The following is a 23,964-nucleotide window of genomic DNA, read 5'->3' as shown; positions in this document are numbered from 1 at the left end:
CTCTGACACTTAACCAATTCATTACTTGGACATATCACAACCCCGCTCTTAGCCTCTGTTCCCTCATGTGTCAAGTGGGAACAAATCTACTTGCCCTATTTTTCTCACTGGGTTATTATAGGGAGGAAAGCCTTTAAAACCTGAAAGTTCTATAGAAAAAATGAGTTATTATGAGTAAGGAAGATAAAACAAAATCGGTTTTTTAGGTTTAGAGGTATTACAAAGTTGCTTTAGTGGTCAGTTTTATTACCCCTTAAAAACTTCCCCCAGTGCGCTTTGGAAGACCAGCACCTGGGAAACTCTTAGGCTCCACAGCCCCTGCCAGACTTACTGCGATTCTAAGTCGCTTCCTCTCATTATGCCTCAGTTTCCCCAACTGAAAAATGCGCTGAAATTTTTGGTTTGGAAGGCATGAATTAAAGCCAATAATAAATAAGTCGGTGGCTTCTCTGGGAGGCAGGATGAGAAAAGGAGAAATGGGGTCTAGATGGTAACTGAAAAACCTTTTAATTTGCTAATTGCTTAGAGTCTGACAATCCACCTTTCAGTAATTCCAGACAGAGCCACTGTGCGCATGCGGGGCGGGGGGAGGGGAAGGGCTACCCCACGGCCCCGCCCCTCTTCGTGTGCGCGTCCAGTTGCTGTCAATAAAGTTGGGCGGGGCCTCCCCCGTGAGCCGGCTACAAACAAATATGGCGGTGGAAGCCGCGGCCGGAGCTGGGTTGCAGGCCCAGGGTGGCGGCGGCGGTCTCCGCGTACTCCGGGGCTGCGGCGGGGGCCGGACCGGGGGCTGCGGCAGGGTTGCTGGGAGAGGGCGGCGTCAGTGACCGCTCCGCGGGCGAGCTCCGCGGGCCATGGCGGCGGCCGGCAGGGGCTTCGGGCCCGAGGAGGAGGAGGCCGAGCCAGCCAAGCAGGCGCGGATCCCGGGCTCCGAGCTGGTGGAGAACTACACGGTGAGGAGCCGCGGAGGAGGGGGCAGAGGGCTGACCACCCGGTCAGCCTGAAGGTCAGGCGGCTGTCGAGAAAGACGAAAGCCAGAGGGCAGCTCCCCGTCTTCGGAGCCAATGGCTAGCGGGGCCTTAGCAGCGGGGGTGGGCAGGGGACACCGACGGACCCTGAGAGGAGGCCGGGGCCGTTGGACTGCGAGCAACCCCTGGAACACGCGTGCGCGTCTGGGGGGGGGGGCTGGGGAGGGAGAAGGGGGGATGTTAATCTTGTTCTTTTCAGTCGTGCTGTGGGGAAAATGATTAAAGACTCTGCCTGGGGGGGTGAGTCAGAGGGTGGGGGAAGGGTGCGGGAGAGAGTGGTCCCCCGCCCCGCATCGAGGTGTCAAGCATTTATTAAGCGCCTGCTGTGTACCTGGTACTGAGACCCGGAGGATGCCAGAAAGACAGAAGAGGATCCCTGCTTTCCTGGAGCCCACTGTCTAATGGGGAGGAGGGTGGGGGCAGAGAAACGAGACGAAAGCAAGTATGCACAGATAAGATCTAGGCGGGATAGAGTGGGGTATCAACCGAGGAAAGGCATTTAGGCTGTAAGGGAAAATTCTTCAGCAATAGAGCAAGGTGTCGTTCCCCCCCCCCCCAAGCAACTGTGAGTGGGAAACCCTCGGAGATGGGGTTTTCCACAGCCTAGAAATTTGTCTGGGCCTAATGATTTGGGGTTGGTTTCCTGACTCATTGGATGTTGGAGGGGACAAGCAAGTGGAGCTTAGGGTATAAACAGATTTTTCTCTAAGTCTTATTCTTTAAACTCTACAACCCCTAGCCTCCTGTTCAAAACCTTTGGGAATGTTTTATCCCGAGGGGCATTCATTGCTGGCCCCTCCTTCCTCCCTAGTTGCTTTAAACTGGTTTTCTTTTAAACCGAGGAAGAGATCTGAAAGGCTCTGATGTGGTTTTTTGAGGTGTGGTAGCAGCTCATTTTCACTGATGTAAGAATTTAAATTTAAGTAATCTTAACTGATTAGGAAAGCCACCTGGTAGAGCCGGCAGAGTTATTAAAGCTTAAAGATTTGAGCTAATCTGCTTCTTTGCTGGCTCCTCGATGAATCATGAAACAGCAATCAACAAGCATTTAGTACCGTGCTGTAAAGGGTGAGGGATACAAAGGCAAAATCTGCCCCTTTCCTCAAGGAGCTCACATTCTAAAGTAATCTCTGAGATGTTTAATTTGCTATTCTGTTTGTAAGATAAATCATTGGGTCATTGTTTTGGACGTGGAATGCCCCTAGAGTCTATCTAGACCAACCTCCTTTTACAGTTGAGGAAACGGGTGCAGAGAGGTTAAGAGGGACTATTAACCTTCTTGTGGTTACACAGGGTATGTGACTGAGACAGGATTTGAACTCAGGCTTTTTACTCCAGAGCCAGGCTAGAAATTTGACCTGATTGTGTATGGAGGGTAATTTCTCATGTTTGATAGCTCTCTCTTAAATCACTTTGAAGGCATCATGACTCAGTTTTACTCAGAAAACCTTCCCAAGAGGTCTTGGTTTTATCCAGTAATGTTCATAGACCACTTCGGTTAAGTCTCTGCAGCAGAGACCTTAGACGTTAGACATCAGTATAGATCAAGCTTCTTGCCTGATTGCCGGAGAATGTGGAGCATGATGGTTACAGTGGGTATGGATTGAACCATACAAAATAGTCTGCCTCATGTATTCTGCTAAATCAGTTGCAACCTGACTTAATCCCTGTGTAGGGACTTTTCTAAAGAGGCCTGACACTTAAACCAGAGCTTTGGCGTTTGTGTTGAGCTTACGTATTAAGCTTGCCACACTGTTACTGAAAGCAGAATGTTAGACCTTGATCCTCTCAGGGAAGAATATGTTAAGTAATTACATGCCTTTGCCACCCTTACTTCACCTGCCACTGACCAACAGAGTTCTGGCATGAACTCTCTTATGTCTGCAGAAAATCATTTAAATATTACTTTACCTATAATGTCCTTATATCAGTAAAAGTTACAGATCTTAACGTGTAATAATAATAATAGCTAACATTCATAACACTGTTGGCTCCACGAGACAAGGTAGATTTTATTTTATGTTGATTCCAGTCCCACCATTAAAAGAAAAACACTATTTTTCCAGATTTGCTCTGATGCAAGAATACACTTGCTGTGTGACAGCCTCTTCTCTAGGTTTCAGTTTCTTCATGGGTCTGATTTTAAAACACTTTACCTATGTTATCTTATCTGATCTTCCCAACCCTGTGAAGCAGGGAGGAATTTATTGAGGTCCTACTATGTGCCAGGGACTGTGCTAAATACTTTACAGATATCACATTTGGTCTTCCCAACAACCCCAACTAGTAGATGCTGTTATTATCCCCGTTTTCCAGTTGAAGAAGTTGAGGCAGGTAGAATTTAAGTGACTTAGCCAGGGTCATACAGCTTAGCAGTGTCTAAGGCTAAAATTGGAGCTCAGGTCTTGACTTCAGGCCCAGCTCTCTCTCTCCTGTTCCACTAGCTGCTTCTAAATGGTAAGTTTGAATTAGATCTCTAAGAGTATCACATTGAACTTGAATAATCGTAATAGCTAATATTTACACGGAACTTTAAGGCTTACAAAGCACTTTGCAAAATTCTCATTTGGGCCTGACAACAAACAACCTTTGAAAAATACTTCGAAAACTACTGCGGGTCTTATGTCTTTTTCACATAGGAGAGGGACTTGAGGCTTAGAGATTGAGTGACTTTCCATGACCGCACAGCTAGTGTGGAAGACAGAATTTGAGTTTAGATCCCACCTAACTTTTGAGTCTAGTATTTTTTCCACTACACCAAGCTACTTCCCTGCCTTTAAAGTTGGAAGGGACCTAATTGCCTCAAGAAGCAAAGCCAGTATGAAGAAATGTGACATTCCAGTTGAGATAAAATATTGACCGGGCCCACTTCCTTTTGACAAGAAGTGTTATTTTTAAAGTAAACTTATTTATTCTTAGCATTCTTTTTTTTTTTCCAAATTTTGAGTTCTGAATTCTCTCCTCTTTCTCTTCCCCACCCATTGAGAAGGCAAGCAATATGATATCAGTTATACATGTGAAATCATGCAGAACATTTCCATATGAAATGTAATAAGAAAAGCAAAAAAAGCAAAGGAAGTGAGAAAAAAGTAAGTTTCAGTCTGCCCTCAGAGTTCATCAGTTCCCTCTCTGGAGTTACGGTGGCAGCCATCATTCTTCATGAGTCCTTCAGAATTGTCTTGAATCATTGTGTTGATCAGAGTAGTTAAGTCTCACAGTTGGTCATTGTTGCAGAATTGCAATTACTGTGTTCAGTGTTCTCCTGTTCTGCTCACTTCACTTTGCATCTGTTCATATAAGTCTTGCCAAGTTTTTCTGAAACTGTCCTGCTTGTCATTTTTTTATAGCACAGTAGTATTCCATCACAATTTGTTTAGCCATTCCCTCAATTTCCAGTTCTTTACCACCACAGAAAGAGCTGCTATAAATGTTTTTCTGCAAATAGGTCCCTTTCCTTTTTCTTTGATGTCTTTGGGGTACAGACCTAGTAGTGGTGTATTGTTGGGTCAAAGGGTATGCAGAGTTTGATAGCCCTTTAGGTATAGTTCCAAATTTTTCTCCAGAATGGATGGACCAGTTTACAACTCCACCAACACTGCGTTAGTGTTCCAGTTTTTCCACATCCTTTCCAGCATTTGTCATTTTCCTTTTCTGTCATGTTAGCCAATCTGATAGATGCAGAGTGGTACCAGGGAGATAGTCTTAAAGAATGCAATGAAATCAGTATTGTGCTTTGAAATTCTATGGTAGGCAAATGACCAGTATAAAATTAAAAGGCACAATTGCTACTTTTTAAAAGAGATAAGTGATAAGACTAGAAAGATAGGTTGAGGGAAGAGTATAGAGAGCCTTTAATGCCAGACTTAGAACTTGGACTTTATAGCGCAAGTAGAAGAGGGCCATTGAAGTTTTGGCTAGATAGTGATGTGACATGATCAGAGCTGGGCTTTAGGAAGGTTATGCTTCCTTATGTATAAGATGAATTGGTTTGAGTCAGAGTGCTTCCATATAGGTCTGATTGACATGAAAGCCTCTAAATGTGATACTTGATTTCAGGGGCTAGGGAACTACCCAGGGCATATGTACAATATTCAGTTGTGAGTTGTGGAATCAAGTTGACAATTATTTATTAAGTACTATGTGTTAGTCACTGTGCTAAGAGCTAGAGATACAGATTAAGCAAAAACAAGCAGTCTCTCCACTCAAGGAGCTTATACTCTAATGGGTAAGACTACACATAAAGAAGAGCTGAAAAGGAATGGGGAAGTAGTCACCTTGAGGCCATGATGGTGAAGTCTTGAGAATAAAGTTCGGCTGGTCAGGGTCCTTTCTCATAATGGAGAATGAAATATTGTTCAACTCCCTAGTTTTCCCTGACCAAACCTCCCTCCCCTTTCCTGTAAAATAGGCCTCATTTTCATGTCTATTTTAGAAAAATAGAATTAATAAAATGTATGTCTTTATCATGTTATATATATGTTGTATGTGTACATTAATATACTTATATGTATATACACATATAAATGTGTTCATGCACGTGTATGTCTATGTATGTATACATATATACGTGGTGTGTATAAGTAATTTGGAATTCAATAATGGAAAGAGGTAGAAAAGTAGGCTGTGCAGAAGCCATGTAATGATCCAGAGATCTAGGTAGGTGTGCCTGGGATATAAGTCACTTAGTCCTGGCTTGGTCTTGTCAGTCTTTTCTGTGGAATTGTCATCTCTAGGAGGGATTATTGAACGTTATACCTGTTGCTCTGACCTGGACTTGTCAGAGGGATCTCTCCTTCATGTTGCTGTTGATTTCCTTTTTAGGTCTATATTATCCAGGTTACTGTTGGCAACCATCAATGGACAGTCAAACATCGTTACAGTGACTTCCATGATCTACATGAAAAGGTAGCATCTCTAGAAGGTGGTAGCTTTGTGTTCTTGAATTGTACACTATTTGAGCAGATTTTTCATTGTGCTGTTTTGTGAGGGGAAAAGCATCTTAAAAAGTCTAGAACTTATTTCTCCCTCTTTTTTTTTTAACTGAAGAACGCAATTTGCATTAATATTACTAAAAAAAAAAAAAAAAAAAAAAGGCTACAATTAGCTGGCTCCCTAAATGTTGATCCCAGAACTTAAAAACATCATGCTTTAGTGCTTTGAAATTTTATGCAGTTCATCTAGAGTATATAGTGACTCTTATTTTGAGTTCTTCACTAGATACTTAACCCCTGCCAACTCCCTCCCAAGTATGAGCTGTGTCATTAAGATGGGCTGGACAGAAGTCATTTGGGGGATTTGAATTTTTTGTTCTGATGTATGTATCTTAGCTAATCAGTCTTCTTTATACTTTATTATCTACTTTTGCCCAGCCCAGTGGTAGGAGTTGTTGGTTCTTGCTCTAGTTTTCTTTTAGAAAAATCCCTTCAACTGGGTTACTTTCCATCTAAATGTTTTAAAGGAAACACCAGTGCCTCAATTGAGGAAGTTCTTGTGGGGGTTGGGGGAGGTTTCATGATGTTGCTTTTGTGACTGTACCTGAAGGCTTCTCGATGGTGTTCCCACCCTGAAATGTGCTGGTGTTTTTACTGATAGGGTTTATAGAAACAGATTTAGGTGCTCTGATTCCTAGAGCCATAGTCCAGTCATTCTATCCCATAGTATGAATGAGAGACCTTGAAAGATTGGGTAATTGCTGTGCTTCAAGCTTTTGGCTTCCTTTTTGGGAAAACCAAAACTATTTGATGTTAATCTGGGTGTGTTTTCTTATAGCTTATTGCTGAAAAGAAGATTGATAAGAACCTACTTCCTCCTAAAAAGATAATTGGAAAAAATTCCAAAAGTTTGGTGGAGAAAAGACAGAAAGATTTGGAAGTCTACCTGCAAACTCTTCTTACAAAGTTCCCTGTTGCTGCACCTAAAGTGTTGTCACACTTTTTACATTTTCACTTATACGTAAGTTTCTTTCCTGTGGGCTTATGGATGAGAGAGAAAAGCATTATGTGTGAACAGTGTGGGATCAAAGATGATCTTTGAGATCCCTTCTAACACTTAAATTCTGTTCTTATTTACTTGTTTCACTCAAGTTGGCAAAGAGGTATATGCCAAATTTCATATGCTGTGGAAAGATATGTTGGCTTAACCTGTCTGGATTAGAATGATTGAGCAACATTAATTTAAGTCTGATTTTTGATTATGGGCAGCAGAGGTTTGTTTATCTTAATTGTTTCAAATTAAACAGATTTATCAAAACCACCCTTAGGATTTCCCCCGACCACAAAGCATTCTGTGTAATTGAAAATAAGTGCAGATATCCAACAAGAGGACTTCTGAAAGGAGCAGAGATGTGTTTTTGAACCTTCTTTTAAATAGCTCACTTGGTTTTGTTAACCTAAAAATTTAAGTGATCCTTTTAATGGGACTGATAGCTCATTTAAAATATTAATGATTCATTGTTGTGGTATTGATTGCCAGACTCTGTGGGTCAGAGAGCTCCCAGATGGTCTTGGCTGCATGATGATTCAGTCGTTGTTTCATGCTTAGTAGTTAGAATTGAGGGATTATTGTCAAACTCAGAGCTGGTGAGATGGTGGGGGAAGAACAAGAACATTCTTTACAGATGGAGTGGTTTTCACAGAGCTACTTAAATCTAAAGTTCTTCTAGGGTTACATAGGCTTTATGTTAAGAAGCAATAGCCATTGCTTCTCATGGTTCACTATTTGGAAAAAAAAGCCAGTTGTCATTTCAGTGAATCAAGTGTTTCAGAATCTTAAGCAACCACCACATACCTCTCATGCTTATGAGGTTTTTTGTTTTGTTTTAAAATTTTATATATTTTTCCAACCACAGGTAAAAAACAATTTTTATATTCATTTAAAAAATTTTTTGAGTTCCAAATTATTTCTCTTTCCCTCCCCCGCCCTGAAAAGGCAAGCATTTTGATATAGATTATATGTGTGCAGTCATGCAAAACATTTCCATATTAGTCCTGTTGGGAAAGAAAACTCAGACCAGAAAAAAAAACAAACAGTTCAAGAAAAATCAAGTTAAAAAATAGTATGCTTGGATCTGCATTCAGACTCCATCAGTTCTTTTTCTGGAGGTAGATAACATTTTTCATCATGAGTCCTTCAGAATTGTCTTGGATCTTTGTATTGCTGAAAATAGCTGAATCATTCACAGTTGATTATTGTTGCAATATTACTGTTACTGTGTCCAATGTTCTCCTGCTTCTGCTCACTTCACTTTGTATTGGGTCATATAAATTATTTTCGGGTTTTTCTGAAACCATCCTGCTTATCATTTCTCAAAGCACAGTAGTATTCTATCACAATCATATACCACACCTTGTTTAACCATTCCCCAATAGATGAGCATCCCCTCAATTTCAAGTTCTTTGCCATCAGAGAAAGAGCTGCTATATATGTTTTTGTACAAATGGGTCCTTTTCCTTTTTCTTTGATCTCTTTGGGATACAAACCTAGTAGTGGTATTGTTGGGTCAAAAGGTATGCAGAGTTTGATAGCCCGTTGGGCATAGTTCCAAATTGTTCTCCAGAACGGATGAACCAGTTCACAACTCCATCAGCAGTGTATTATTAGTGTCCCACTTTCTCCACATCCTTTCCAGCATTTGTCATTTTCCTTTTCTATAATAGCCAATTTGATAGATGTGAGATGGTATCTCAGAGTTGTTTTAATTTGCATTTCCCCAGTCAATAGTGATTTAGAATTATGAGTTATTTTAAAAATAACTTAGTACACTCTCTTAGTTATAAATAAAGACTATTGTACTTGGAAACAGTAGGAAATTTGCTAATATTCTTTTGCTGACAAAACTCATTTGAGTTTTTTATATTTTTAATTTTTAATATTTGAAAGATGACAGCAGTCAGCAGTTGAAATATATATATATAGAGAGAGAGAGAGAGAGAGCGCGCGCAAGAGTGAGCGAGCTTGGGAGCAGTACAACACACTTATTACTCAGAGCCTGTGGTTAACTAGTTTCCTGTTGTGAAATTTTCAGACTTCTGCTTTGAAGAAGGGTGAGGATTATAATTCCCTTATGAAAGTGCTTGACATTCTTTGGTTAGTATGACATAAAAATTGAGCTGGTACTTTAGGGGACAAACTTAAGTTATTAAATTGAGGATAATTAAAAAGCAATATAATAAACAAAAATAGTTGGTTTTTTGTTTTAACTTCAGCACTTAGTATATAGTGCCCGACAAATAGTAAGCACTAAATAAATGCTTGTTGATTGATTGAAGGCTATATTAAAATAATGGATGGAACAAAATTTAGGAAAGCCTGTGACTTTGTAGTATTGGATAACATGTTTAGTACCCTCCTTGATCTTTTGAGATCTCTCCTTCACTTGCTTTTCTCACTGCAAGGTCCGTCTGAGAAGAGTGATTATTAACTTGATCTGGGCCATCTGCTGCTTAAAATGGATTGAAAACGCCTTAGAAGCTATCTGTGTGAAACATGGTTCTATGAATGCAAAGGTTTCCTATTAACACTTCACTCTTTGAATGAAACTCCATGGTCAGGCTGCATTGACACCACTTTTGAGATCTCAGGTTTCATTCCATGCCACAGTGAGGCATTGGAATGGGACCCTATGGGAGATCTGACTATATGTCCCCAAACATTTAAAAAAAAAGTTTTTGTTTTTTTTTTTAAATTTTGAACTTTGAAATAGAATAAGCATGTGTATATACATAATAGAACAAAAAAATAAGATTGTGAAACCAAAATCTTTACGTGTGGCCTGTTTTTCTTTTGAAGTATATAAGTGTATAATGCTACTTTTAAAATTGTCCTCCTTGAGTAATCTTTCTGGCCTTCCTTCTGTTCTTTAACATATATATATATATGTTTTTTAAGAACATTCATGTAGTGCTTTTTTTTGTTTTGTTTTGTTTTGTTTCTGGCTAGGCAATGGGGTTAAGTGACTTGCCCAGGGTCACAGAGCTAGTAAGTGTCTAGAGTCTGAGGTGGGATTTGAACTCAGGTCCCCCTGACTCCAGGGCCGGTGCTCTATCCACTGTGCCACCTAACTGCCCCCATGTAGTGCTTTTAACGTTTGCAAAGCACTTGACATGTGATCTCATTTGAGCCTCACGGTGACCCTGTGAGGTAGGTGCTATTATCCTAATTTTACAAGAAACTGAGGTTAACATTTTCAAGGACTTGCCCAAGGTCACTCAGCAAGTAAGTGGTTGAGGTGCAGGATCTGAATAGGACTTCTGACTTCCCAGTTCAGGACTGTGTCCACTGTGCCACGAATCTGCAGAATGACTTCAAAAAATCCCTCAGTGACCCTCTTTTTTTGCGGGGGTTACCCTAATCCTCATTGCCCTCCCATCCCACTCTGCTTCTTCTGTTGCAGGAGAAAAAGGGAAAAGAAAACTCTCATGATAAATGTACATGATCAAACAGAACAAATTCCTAAATTGGCTGTATCTGTAAATGAATATCTCCATCCATATCTTGAGACCATTAATTGTCAAGAAGTAGGTTAAGTAAGCTTCATAATTAGTCCTCTCGAAAAGTGTTTGGTAATTGCATTGATCAAAGTTCCCTAATTCTTACTGATTTGTTTCTTTATAAAGTTATTATATAGATTGTCTTCCTGGTTCTACAGTAACAGTTCTTCTCAAGTTTCTCTGAAATTTACCATTTCATCATTTTTTATGGTACAATAGTATTCCATTATATTCGTATACCATTATTTGTTTAGCCATACTCCCAATACATGGGCATTCAATCATTTTCAGTTATTTGTGACTACAGCAAGAACTGCTATAAATATTTTTGTTCATATTGATCATTTTCCTTGGTCTGATTTCTTTGGGAGCCTATTTAAACTAGAACTTCAAACTTGTTTTTAATACTTGTTAAGTATTTTATATTAAGAATCAGTTCTTTGGAGAGGTTTACTTAACCTGGCCAGTGAGTGCCAGCATAGAAATTAACTAGAATGTTGTCTTCTGGTTGATAGAACTACACAATTGTGAGGAGGAAAACTTGATCCAGCATGTTTGGTAACCCCTAATGTGAAAAAGTCATGCAGCCAAGTGACTGCACTGGCCCTGAGCAGATTAATCTTGATAATGCTGATAACAGAAGCAAACCACAACTCTTTCCTTACTATGCAGCAGATAATGAAATTTACTTCTTTTCACATCTGTCTTTACTGATCCCCAAATCAGTCATCAGGTATTGTCTCCTTGGTGCCAGGCCCTGGGTTAAGCACAACAAATGAAACCCTTGGTGCTCACAAAGAGCGTGCCTTTGCACATTATCTCCCGTCTATTCTGTCTGTATCTTATATGTGCCCTACTATTTACATGTCTCCTCCATTTGAATGTCTTCTTTTTTTCTTTTCTTTTCTTTTTTTTTATTTTTAGTTTTCAACATTTACTTCCACAAGATTTTGAGTTTCAAATTTGCACCCCATCTTGCCCCGCCCCCCACCCCAAGATGGCATGCATTCTGAATACCCCTTCCCCTAGTCTGGTTTCCCTGCTATCTCTCCTCCCCCTTCTCCTTCTATTTTTCTGTAGGGCATGATGGATTTCTGTACCCCATTTCCTGTATTTCTTATTTCCCAGTTGCATGTGAAAACATTTTTTTTAAACATGTATTTTTTAAACTTTGGGTTCCAGATTTTCTCCCTCCCTCCCCACCCAACCTCATTGAAAAGGCAAGCAACTCAATATAGGCTATACATGTGCAGTTATGCAAAACACTTCCATAGTAGACATGCTGTGAAACACTAACTCTATTTCCCTTAATCCTATCCTGCTCCCCCATTTATTCTATTCTTTCTTTTGACCCTCAGAAGCATTTGCTTGTGATTACCCCCTTTCCCAATCTGCCCTCTTCTCTATCATCCCCCTACTCTCTTGTCCCCTTCCCCTCCTATTTTCCTGTAGGGTAAGACAGATTTCCATACCTAATTGAGTGTGTATGTTATACCCTCCTTAAGTGAAATCCTATGAGAAAAAGATTCACTCATTTCCTCTCACCTTTCCCCGGTTCCCCTCCACTGTAAGACCCTTTTCTTTTCTGTTTTTTTTGTGAGATAATTTACCCCATTCTACCTTTCCCTTTCTCCCTCTCCTAATATAATCCTCTCTCGCCCCTTAATTTTATTCTCCAGATATGACCCCTTCATCTTCAACTCACTCTGTGCCCTCTATCTATCTATCTATCCATCTATCTGTATATATATACATACCTAAAATTTTTTCCCTCCAACTACCCTAATACTGACAAGGTCTCCTGAGTTACAAATATCATCTTTCCATGCAGGAATGTAAACAGTTCAACCTTAATAAGTCACTTACGATTTCTCTTTCCTGTTTACCTCTTCGTGTTCCACTTGAGTCTTATATTGGAAAGTCAAATTTTCTATTCATTTCTGGTCTTTTCATCAGGAATGCTTGAAAGTCCTCTGTTTCACTGAATGACCATTTTTTCCCCTGCAGGATTATACTCAGTTTTGCTGGGTAGGTGATTCTTGGTTGTAATCCTATCTCCTTTGCCCTCTGGAATATTATATTCCATGCCCTGCGGTCCCTTAATGTAGAAGCAGCTAAATCTTGTGTTATCCTGATTGTGTTTCCACAATACTTGAATTGTTTCTTTCTGGCTGCTTGTAATATTTTCTCCTTGACCTGGGAACTCTGGAATTTGGCTTCAATATTCCTAGGAGTTTTCCTTTGAGGATCTCTTTCAGGAGGAGATCGGTGGATTCTTTCAATTTCTATTTTGCCTTCTGGTTCTAAAATATCAGGGCAGAAACAATGTTTGGAATGCCCTCATTCCTCCTATTCTGTGTATTCACCTGATTGTATGTCATACTCAAGTAATAAATCTCTAATTTAGTGGGGAAAACCATGAGATTTGATGAAGTTGTGTAGAGAGAAAAGAAAACACCCCTATTTGGGGAGCATGATAGGAATGAAAAGCCAGTATATTGAGAATGAGCAGTCATGGATAAAAAGGGGAGTGGTGAGATGAAAATTTGAAGAACAGAGAGAGTATGCAGCAGGAGGAGGGTGATTAACAGTATCAAAAGTATGAGAACTGAGAAAATATTTGTCAATTAAGAGGTCATTGGTAACTTTGGAGAAAGCAGTTTGAGTCAAGTGATAAGTCAGAAGCCGGGGGTGGGGGGGGGGCAGCAAGCATAGATTCCTTGAAATTTTGCTAAGCAAAATAGAGACCAATAGTTCGAGCAGATAGTAGGGTCTAGTGTAGGGGTTTTTTTGGTGGTGGTTTTGTTTTTAAACAATGGAAGAGACTTGAACAAGGTTGAAGGTAATAGGGAGAAATTGAAGATTATAGAGAGAAGGGGTGCTTGAGATTGTCATCTGCTGAAAAGAAAGGAGGGATGAGATCAAGGGTACATGTAGAGGAGTTGGCCTTGGTAAGGAGACGGTGGGAGGGTAATGTCGAGATTTTGAGATGAGAGGGGAAAAGAAAATCCTCAATCAAATCACACCAATTTTCTCCATAAATGAAGAGGCAAAGCCCTCGGCTCACCAGGAGGTGGAAGGAATGAGAAACTTGAGAGAACAGGTTTGGAAAAGTTTGTGGGGAGTGAGACAGGGAATCAGGGAAGAATACGAGGATTTTCTTGCTGCAGTGAAGGCCCACTTGAAGGTGGATGATATGATCTTTGTTCCTGATCATTATAATTGTATAACTTGTGCCATTGTTCAGCGGCACGTGATTTCGATGAGCAGAGGTGAATGGTGGGAGTAGTTGAGACTGAGACTTGGCAAAGCATGAGGGATGATGGAGTGAGGGCGAAAGGGATTTGAGAGTAGAGCACAGTTAGAAAGGTGATCTCTGACTCTGGAGTCAAGATTGGAGAGAACAGAGGTAAGTCTAAGCAGAGGTCATGAAAGTGCTGAGGGTGGAGGTGTCCAGGAGGGCAAATCTTGAGTGTTAAGAGGGGTGAAGGAGGTCAGGTAAAGGAATGTCCATTTTTACTTAGGGAAGTAAAATGTTGTGAGTGTGATCAATCCATGGGGTCCCTGTGTGGGGCCAAGGGGGAGTAAAAGAGTGCTTGGAATGTAAGGAGACTGAGGGTCTGCGAGGTTAGAGAGCTGGAGGGAGGGTCAGTGTGGATGTGGAAATCCTTGAGCCAGATGCTGAACTCTGGGAGAAATCCAGGGAGGATGGCCTGGGTATTAGAACATGGCTGCCAGTATAATCTGAGTTGGTTGGAAAATTTGGATGCCGTGAACTTCAGAGCAGGGGTTGCTGAGTGACTGAAAGTTTTAAAAAGCCTAGAGTGTTGCTGAAGGGGAGTGATTGGAGGTGAAGTGGGACATGGGTGGGGTGGGATTGGAGAGGATGGTGGTAAGAAGACTGGAGATACGAGTTGGGATGAATTTTTCTGGTATGGCTGATGGTTGATTAATACAGGTTTAAGTGATGAGTAAATGAGAACTTTGTACCTGTTAATGTATGTTCTCCCAATAAAAAAATTGAAGTCTTTTTTTTTTTTAAACTGCTGGAAGTCTACAAAATTTGATCTCTTGCTGATGGAATAACTTGCCACACATCTAAATCATGAATGTATTGAGAGACAAGCATGGTGTGGTGGTTAGGGGGCTTGGCCTCAGGAGTCTTGCCTTTTAAAAATGTTGTGTTACCCTGGGCAAGTCATTTAATTGCACTCAGCCTCAGTTTTCCTTATCTATAAAATGGGCATAAAGATAGCACCTATTTCACAGAGCTATTGTAAGAATCAAATTAGATAATATATGTAAATCATTTTGCAAACTTTACAGTTAACTATGTGTGTCAGTGCTAGCTATTGTTACTTTTGTTTATGTTGTTATTTTAGGGCCACCCAGGCCACTGCTCTTAAGAAGGGAATGTCCACACCTGAAGCTCCAGACACCATCAGAATCTAAGTTTTGAGCTGAAAAAAAATTATCTTTACAGGCAAACATTTCCTGTAAAAATAATCAGCTTAAAACAAAACCAAAAAACCCACCCAGGTTTGTTGTTTCTAAACTGCTCTTGAACAATAGTGCTCTAAATGTAGAAAATGATGAAGCTTTTGCCCAGGTAGTAGGGTCTATCATGCTTGCTTTTTTGACTAAAGGAAAGGTATTATCTTGGTTATGATTACTAAGATTAAATATAAAACTTGAATTATTTGAAGTAAAACGTTAAAACCTTTAGGGTCATATAAGCTTTTCTGGGCAATGGAACATTTCATTATTTCTTCCTAAAGTTCACTTTGTCTTATCAGAAGCAAAAGTTCTTTGTTCAGAAATAATACCCTCTTATCTTAAAAAAATTTTTTTCCTAGTGCTGTCTTCCCAGTATGTGACTAGAATGTTTATTTTATTGATTCCTCTTTGCATTTCCCTTCTGACTCCTACATTTTTTGAGGACTACAGCTATTTGCTAGTTGTGAGACTGTTCAGAAGTAACTATCTTGGAAAGAATTTTTAGTGTAGTAAATGTCCTGACAGTTTCTCATTGGAAGCTTTTCTGTCTCTGCTTCTCTTCATATGCACAATTCTTTTAGGGAAGATGATGGCTCTGCCATTAACTTGAGTCATCATGGGGATCCAAGGGAAAGCGCCAAGTGTCTTGGAATCAGAAGACCTGGGTTCAAATCTGCTCCGCGACATGTGGAGATTTGGGCAAGTCACTTGAGTTTGTTGAACTGCAACTTCCTCATTTGTAAAACTGGAAGTAGAAAACTAGCCGACCTCCCTTAAAGCTCTAAATCTATAATCCATGTGTTCTTTTTACTTCCTTGACAAATTACAGTGGCCTCTCTGGGCCCTTTATATGTAAAATGAAGGAGTGACATTAGATAATGTCTAAGGTTCTTTTCACTTCCAAAGTCTTATGATATGGCTAGCAGCTCTACGTCTACTGTGGAAAGTAGGATTGATTAATTGTTGAAAGAGATTTTAATACATTAAACCTTAGGGTAAGCTTCCATTCAGTGAAGGTTCTAACAAAAATCCACAAGTTATCAGAAATCAGATTTCTGACTAAGGTGACATGGGGTAGGATCTCCCTCCAAACACCCCAGTAAAGTTATAAAAATGTACTAGAAGGAACAGTGATGAAGAAAACCAGATAGAAATAGCAATAAGCTCCATCCAGTCCCTGATGGCACAAGAGCATTGCCAGCAACTTTCAGGGTCTCTAAGGGGCCATAAGCCAGAGAAGGTGGAGGGAACCATCAAAACCCAAGTTGAATCCCTAGGAGACTGTATCCAGGAACCTGCAAGGTGGGGCCCACCTTTTCCACAGGTATGGGAGGGAACAATGATTCAGTCAAGATGCTGATATTGGAGCTGTGAGTGAAAACTGCACCGGGCCTGATGAAGAAATAGCTGATTGAGAAAAGCTCAAGAGATAAACCCAGCAGAAAAGAATTAACTCTAACTGAAGCTGAAGTAGAGCCTTAGAAGAATGGCTTGGCCACAAGGACTACAGGAGCACCTGGGAGAAGTGAAACAAGATACAATGAGTAATATTAAATGAAATGAGAGAAAGAATGGGAAAGGTGGTGGGAAACTTACCTAAGGTATCGTCTTCACGAAAATTAGAATGGATCAAACGGCAATAATTTTGTGAGACAGCAAGAAATATTAAAACAAAACCAGATGATTGAAAAAGTACAAGTTATGAAGAAACCATTCTCTTTTTGGAAATATGTGTAAATAGGACTGACAGCCATGTCTCAGAATTATTTGACATTAATGACCCCTGAGGAGCCCTGACAACCCAATGATTCTAAAGTTGAAGGATCTAGGCAGGCCAAAGCCTGGTGTGTTATATTGGACACATTTCCTTTTACTATACCTCTCCATCATTTCAAAAGTCAATATAAATAGAAGAGGCCCAGCTCTGGAAGGAAAATTTTTTTGCTCTCCACCCCTTTAGAAACATTATTAACAATGATTTCCAAATTGGGAAAAATAAATATCAGGAATGCTGACAAGACCAACCCTTCAAGAAAGTGTTTGAACTTTTTAGGCTTGTTCTGGTCAGATGTGGGGAGCAGTGGTTTTCCACTTAGTGCATTAGTTTGAGTATGATGAAGTGCTGGGCTTAAAGGAAGGAAAAAGTCTCTGATAATTACTAAATGTGTCACAATGGACAAGTCAGTTAAATTTCTCTGAGCCTCAGTTTCCTTATCTGTAAAATGGGGATAATACTATCAGTATTACCCATCTTACAGGGAGGATTAAATGAGAATGTGTATAACCTTTAAAGGGTCCAGCTGTTATTATTGGAGAGATATGCGTATTTCCTTACAAAACAAACAAAAATCTACCCTGTTGGTGCCTCTGTTCCTCAGCCCCCTCCCCCTAACCTTCATGAGCATTGTATTTTGCAATAGTAGGTAACAGCTTCCTTCCTGGGCCTGCTTTCTTAGAGTAAGGTAGCCTCTGGAGTTACTTGAAGGCTGTGGTTGCTGAATTTTTGCCCTTAGAGGATTACATTTTTACTCATTGTCTTTTAAGCAAATTTTGCAGGTTTACATACCACAATCTGTCTTAACCTTCGTAAGTATTTATACCTTTAAAGCGTTTGCCTTAACTTTGCTTAATTTTCTAAAGTGTCAGAATTTCAACAACTGAGGGAGTCTGCAAGTATTCATTCATCTGCCAGTTTGGGAATGTTTGAAGCTGGGTTAGCTAAGTCTGTTTTTAATGTGATGGAGTCCTCCCTCTTACCACTGCCTCCCCCCCCTTTTTTTTGCAGGAAATAAATGGCATTACTGCTGCCCTAGCCGAGGAGCTCTTTCACAAAGGTAAGGAAGGACTGAAAAATGTTTTGATTGGCACTCATAGTGCATTAGTCACTTTTCTTTTCTCCTGGGTTACTTTTCTTTTACCTCAGTAGTATACGAGCAAGTTTTTGTAAAATAGATCCTGCTCAGCCCCTAATTAATTAGTGGTTAGTGAATAAAGACATACATGCCAACTAATAAGGACCCTGATGAGATTCGATCTCCCTGAAACGAATCATTTCCCCAAAATATCTGGACATAATTTGTGTGTTTTATCTGTACTCAACTTCTGTGAGAACCATTCTTAAATTTTCACTTTTTAGGAGCTATTATTACCCCTTCTTTGAGAGACAGCATAGTATAGTGAATGAAGAGCTGGATTTGGAGTCAAAAGGACCCAGGTTTAAGTCCTGACCAACACAGACTGGCCTGTGTGACCATGGGCAACTCTCTGAGAACAATGGGCTAAATGGCATTAAAAATCAAAGACGAAAGTATAGAGAAAGAGCTAGCTTACATAGGGGTAGAAGGAGTTTTTTCATCCTGGAATCCCCCTGTCAGTGACATCAAAGGTCCAGGACCTTTTACTATCTGTCCTCCCTTTACCAGAGTTTTGTGTGTGCTTCCAGGTTTAATTTGTGCTGTTGATGTGTGTATCCTTTGATGGGGGTGGTGGTGGTGTTCATTTATTTCAGTCTGTTTGACTCATTCATGACCCCATTTGGGGTTTACTTGGCAGAGAAACTGGAGTGGTTTGCATTTCCTTTTCTCACTTTACAGGTGAGGAAACTGAGGCAAACAGGGTTAAGTGATTTGCTCAGAGTCACACAGCTAGTAAGTGTCTGAGGCCAGATTTGAACTCCAGTCCTTCTGACTCCAGGGCCAGCACTTTATCCACTGCACCACCTACAGCCCTCTTCCAGGCGGCGTACGAGCAACAAAACAGAATTCCTTCATGGATTGTAGGACTTCCTGGGCCTTACTGTGCTTGTCTTAGAAGGCATCTTTTGACAGCAACTTGCTGAGCTTCCAGTAGGGAACAGAGCAACCAGGTGAACTAACATCCTTGTTGTTGGTTTTCAGGTGAACAGCTCTTAGTGGCTGGAGAGGTTTTTGCTATTAGGCCATTGCAGTTATATGCGATCACTCAGCAGCTTCGGCAAGGGAAACCCACCTGTGCTAATGGAGATGCGCAGACTGACCTGGGTCACATTCTGGACTTTACATGTAGACTCAGATACCTGAAGGTAATTAAGCCCCTCTTATGGCCCATCTCCTTGTGACCTTTTTGTAAGTGGTTTATGTATTTCAGGGGAGTTGGGTAATGCTATGACTATTTAAATAGGTAAGAAGTTGTTCTTATTCTTTTGTGGTGGGGTGGAGATTGTCCATGGAAGATGAATTTTTCAGCGTCCTTGAATGTTTCCTTTTTGTCCAAGCTGATAAACTTTCTACTGGGTTTTAAAAAAACAGGATGTGCTGAGATGCTTGTGTACTGCCCCTGCTCAGCACCAGGTGGCAGCTGGAGCTCACAGTTGACCTTCTCCAGCCTTCCTTAGCTCAATTGGTTTATTTCGTTTTTATTAAAACACACAGACCTGTCCAGTTCTTTATTGCAAAATAAACACTTCACAGCAGAGCTCAAATAAAGCTGGTGTTAGCTTTGTTTGGGAAAGCATGATTCAGTTCTATGCCATTTGTCAGCTAACATAAACACTGATGACATGAACATTTGTGGGGGAGTCCTATAAAGCTTCATGCCTAATGAAATTCTTAATTCTAAGGTATCTGGCACAGGAGGACCTTTTGGGACCAGCAACATTCAGGAGCATCTCTTGCCTTTTGATTTGTCAATATTTAAGTCTCTTCATCAGATAGAGGTAAGGTTTCAGTAGATATAGTTTATGAGATTCTCAGAATTGTGAAGAAATTATTTTTATTTAGATTGTCTTTGACACATCCTAGTTTTTTACATCAAGTAGCAGACCATACTCAAAAGGTATTTCTTGCTTTCAGGTGACACATACATTTTGTTAGGTATGTAGCATTTTTTCTACTGTTCCCTTTACCCTAGCAGAGAGGTTCTTGAAAGCAAAATGTTTATCTCAGTTAACACAGGGAAAGTGAACCTGAAATTCAGCAAGTTTAAAGGAGACAAGCGCTTAGCTCATGCTGGTGCTTTGCCTATGAGGTGATTTATGAACTTTTTTTTTTATACCTTGAGCATGAAGATTGAAAAACTCAAGGGACAAACAGCTATGATTCCTGAGGACAGATGGTGGACCCATCTCCTGACAGGTGATAGAGTCATTTTGCCCAGTGACATATACATTTTTTAGGATACAGCTAATACAGGGATTCCTGTTTTGATGAACTATGCATACTTATTACAAGTATTTTGTCTTTTGGATTTTTTTTTCTTCAATTAGGAGGAGGTCGGAGAGAAAAATGCTTGTTAATTGAAATAAGGTTTTTGTTTTTAAAGAAAAGCTGAAGGACTTTCAGCCTTCCCTAAGTCAGGTTTTCACAGCTTATCCTGATTATTTTGTGTGAAATTTTTGTTGGGGTAGGGATTGTCTACCATTTTGAATTGTTCACATTTATGGTTTGAGAGTTGATGCTTATTGGAAGTACTTCATGTTAATATTGAATTACATAGTTTTTAATACTTATTTGTCTAAGAAAGTCCTTTGTAAAAACTATGTAAATGTGTGAACTCCTTTATGTTCTAGTTTAGAAAATTATATTTACAAAGAAATAACAGACTAACCAAGGACCAAAAATTAGTTTGTTTCAGAGACCTGTAAGAATGGTTTATCTGTTGTGAGATATAGTTCTTTCAGCCCCGAATGTGTTGCCAGGAGCTCATACTTAGGTGGAAACAGGGTGGTCTGACCTAGGTTTGCCAAAATGAAGGTTGTTATGAATTTCAGATGGGCAAGTTTGAACAGAGTGTGGCTCTGCTACAGAGTTCTCTTCCCTCTTCTATCATCACTCAAGGGCATACTCCATGAATCCAGGTGTTCTTTCAGTCATTAGTATGATTAAAAGGGGTTTTGCACTCAAGTCATGTTTCTCGTGGTTGCTGGTACTTTGTCAACCCCTGTGACACAGGTGCCCCTACCTTACTATTAAATATGAGAATGGGAAGGACATCATTGAGGTTTTAGAAAAAATTCATTGGTGCTAAAGTCTCTGCAGGGGTGACTCAGGTTTTAATTTGGCTTCCTGCCTTCCAGTTCCTAGCACTGTTTATTGTAAGGGAAATTGAACTTATGAATAATGTTGTCTTTTTAAACAGATAAGTCACTGTGATGCAAAGCATATCAAAGGGCTGATTTCATCCAAACACACCTTAGCCACATTGAGTGTCCGTTTCTCAGCAACCTCAATGAAAGTAAGTTTATGCCCTTTCCTGTCCTGAAAAATCACCAAAGGAATTTCTGGTCTGTTTATTCAAAGTTAAATTCAGCTTGTGCTGCATGAGAAAGTTTAAGGTCATGGTCCAGGCAGTTGTTGTTTACAGCTTTGTTTTATTGGTGGTTGAAGTAAGTGCCCTTTCCCTGTCTCTGATCGAGCAGTTGTTATTTACAGCTCTTTTATTGGTGATTGAAGTAAGTGCCCTTTCCCTGTCTCTGATCTGTACATTTAGTGTAAGTGGAAAGAGAACTACACTGAGAATTTTAAGACTCAAATTCTAGTCCAGTCTTGCTAATAATTAGTAATATGATCTTGGGCAAGTCACAACTAGCTTCAGCTGGTTGATTACTAAAGGTCTTCCTTAGCTCCCAAATTCTAGGTTATAATGGTCATATTGGTCTATCTAACTTAAATTATTTCTCTCTAGAACTTAAATCAGTGAGTAGTATTAATAAGATACTTAATGAAATTGTGTAGTTTTTCTTTTAAAAGTGAAAAATATGGTGGTATTTGGTAATTACGTAGCTTTAGCTTGAACCAGATTATTAAAAGTAAATACTACTAGGACTTTTTCTAGCATAATGAGATAGTCTTTAAGCAAATTGGATTATAAATGTTGTCATTAGCTTAAATACAGGCTTAAATTACAATGTTCATTTCTCATTCTCGGGTTTTAAGGGAGTCTGAAGGTGGCACAAATGAGGTCATGGATGGGGAAACTTGAAAAAGGATCAAATACTAGACAAATGCAAAGGATGTTGGCTCTTAAGGGGACTCTGTTCTGGCTTAGCAGGACAAGTATTTTAAGTGAATTTAAAAGGTTTCTATTTTTTTTTTTTAACTTTGAATTGGCTTATTTACAAGTCTTTCTCCAGGTATAAAAAAAAGTGTGTCTGTGCTGTACAGATTCGGGGCATGTGTGAAAAATCTTTCATTGGAGTTATGTACTGAAAAGACTGCCTTTATGTAGTAGGCAGAAGAAAACTTTGTAAGGAGACCTAGGTTCTAACCAAGTCTAGCTGTGTGATTTAGGCAAGTCTCACTCGTTATGCAATCTATAGTAAGGAAGAGTTAGACTAGGTCAGAGGTTCTGTGTCATGAACCCCTTTGGCAGTCTGGTGAAACCTAGGGACCCCTTCTCAAAATCAGAGTTTTAAATGTATACACGTAGGATTAAAAAGGAAGCCAGTTATTAAAATAGAGTTTTCAAAATATTAAAAAAAAAAGCAACCAAGGTTATAGATCTCAGGTTAAGAACCCTTAGATTAGATTTCCAAGATTAGACTGGTTTCCAAGGTCCCTTCCAGCTGTAAAGTTTTGAGTCTAAGTTGGGCACCTGTTAGACTGTTCCATCTTGCTTTATTTTGCTTTTTTCCTTTCTGTCTCAAATCTCAAATCATTACAAAAGAAGTCTTGCTTTGTTTTCTGTAGGCATTAGAAAAGATTTAGTGACTTTGCTATTGCGCATTAAAGATTTTATTCCTTTGTTCTATTGGTTTTAGAATCTGAATAAAGCTAATACTATCACCTTGTCTCCAAATTAGCCTTTGTTTGACTTCTGAAGTATAGTGGGGGGTTGGTGATGTGTACACAAAACTTTTATCCTATAATAGTGATAGAGGATTTTTGATGAAAGGTATGTTATCTACCCACTGTAGCTGCTAAAAGTTCATGCTGCTCTAAAGGGTCCTGATGCCACTAGTCACATATATAGTAAACTTTAGTCAATTTGAGCCAGAGGAAGCTGTTGATACATAGCAATGGGGTTCAAAATTTTTTTTGTAGTGATTTGAGATTTGAGACAGAAAAAGAAACACAAAATAAAGCAAGATGGGACAGTCTAATGTATTTAAAAATACCACACTTGTTAAACTTCACAGTTTTTTAAAAGCTTCTCAATTTATCAAGATGGCATTGATGCAAATAATTTGAAACTTTGTTTAATTGGGAGGTTCTATGAGTTAGAATTTATAGAAGTCTTTTTTTAAATAGAAGTCTTTAAGACTTTTCAGTGATTGTCAAAATGAAGAGTTTTTTAAAAGAAAGCATTCAATACACATTTATAGATATAAAACTGTTTTTACACAGGAAATCATTGTTCCCGAAGCATCAGAATTTGATGAGTGGGAGCCAGAGGGTGCGCATCCCGATTGCCCTGTAACTGCAGTTATTCCAACATGGAGAGCATTAACCACTCTAGATATGAGTCACAATGGCATCTCACAAATTGATGATTCTGTGGTAAGAATTTTGAAATTTCCATTTAAGTTCTCAAGAGTGGGCGTTGCACAGAGTTAGGGAATCAGTAAATGTTTGTTAAATAAATGGATGAATTTTTAAAAGGTTGAGTCTTTGGGAATTTCTCTGGTTTGCCAAAATTATAAAGCACATAGGCTAACCAGATCTTAAGACTTCATGTGTTGTTTGTATAAGTGAGAATGTATTTTAGAATGAAATAAACTAATTTTAAAAAATATCCTTTTTTTGTGCTTTTGCCTTTACATTTCAAGCATTTTGTACACACCCTTGCAGATAGAACCTTTTCAATACAGTGACTATAGATGACAGTGTTTATAATATGCTGTCTTAGTAGGCCCCCATACCTCTACCATAAAGGGGAAGTTATGTTTCATTGTCTGTTCTCTGGGACCCTCATTGGTTTTTTTATTTACTCAGGGTTTAACTTCTCTTTAGTGATTTTTCATTTGTAGTGTTACA

The 23,964-nt window shown here is 39.5% G+C and overlaps 1 protein-coding gene across 5 annotated transcripts in view; it reads left to right on the top strand.

Moving 5' to 3' along the window:
• Positions 1-854: 854 nt before the first annotated feature.
• The window catches only part of NISCH (nischarin), a 46,044-nt gene continuing 22,934 nt past the window's right edge, over positions 855-23,964 (top strand). For all 5 annotated transcript variants that reach the window (XM_027836856.1, XM_027836857.1, XM_027836858.1 and 2 more), the window contains exons 1-8: positions 855-953; positions 5,850-5,933; positions 6,798-6,980; positions 17,799-17,847; positions 18,910-19,073; positions 19,611-19,706; positions 21,128-21,223; positions 23,335-23,487. In XM_027836856.1, the coding sequence (XP_027692657.1) occupies positions 855-953; positions 5,850-5,933; positions 6,798-6,980; positions 17,799-17,847; positions 18,910-19,073; positions 19,611-19,706; positions 21,128-21,223; positions 23,335-23,487 (924 nt within the window). The remainder of the gene's footprint in view (positions 954-5,849; positions 5,934-6,797; positions 6,981-17,798; positions 17,848-18,909; positions 19,074-19,610; positions 19,707-21,127; positions 21,224-23,334; positions 23,488-23,964) is intronic.

Source organism: Vombatus ursinus, unplaced genomic scaffold, assembly GCF_900497805.2.
Source record: "Vombatus ursinus unplaced genomic scaffold, bare-nosed wombat genome assembly UNPS02014820.1, whole genome shotgun sequence".
NCBI lineage: Eukaryota > Metazoa > Chordata > Mammalia > Diprotodontia > Vombatidae > Vombatus > Vombatus ursinus.
This window is presented reverse-complemented; position numbering and strand designations above follow the sequence as displayed.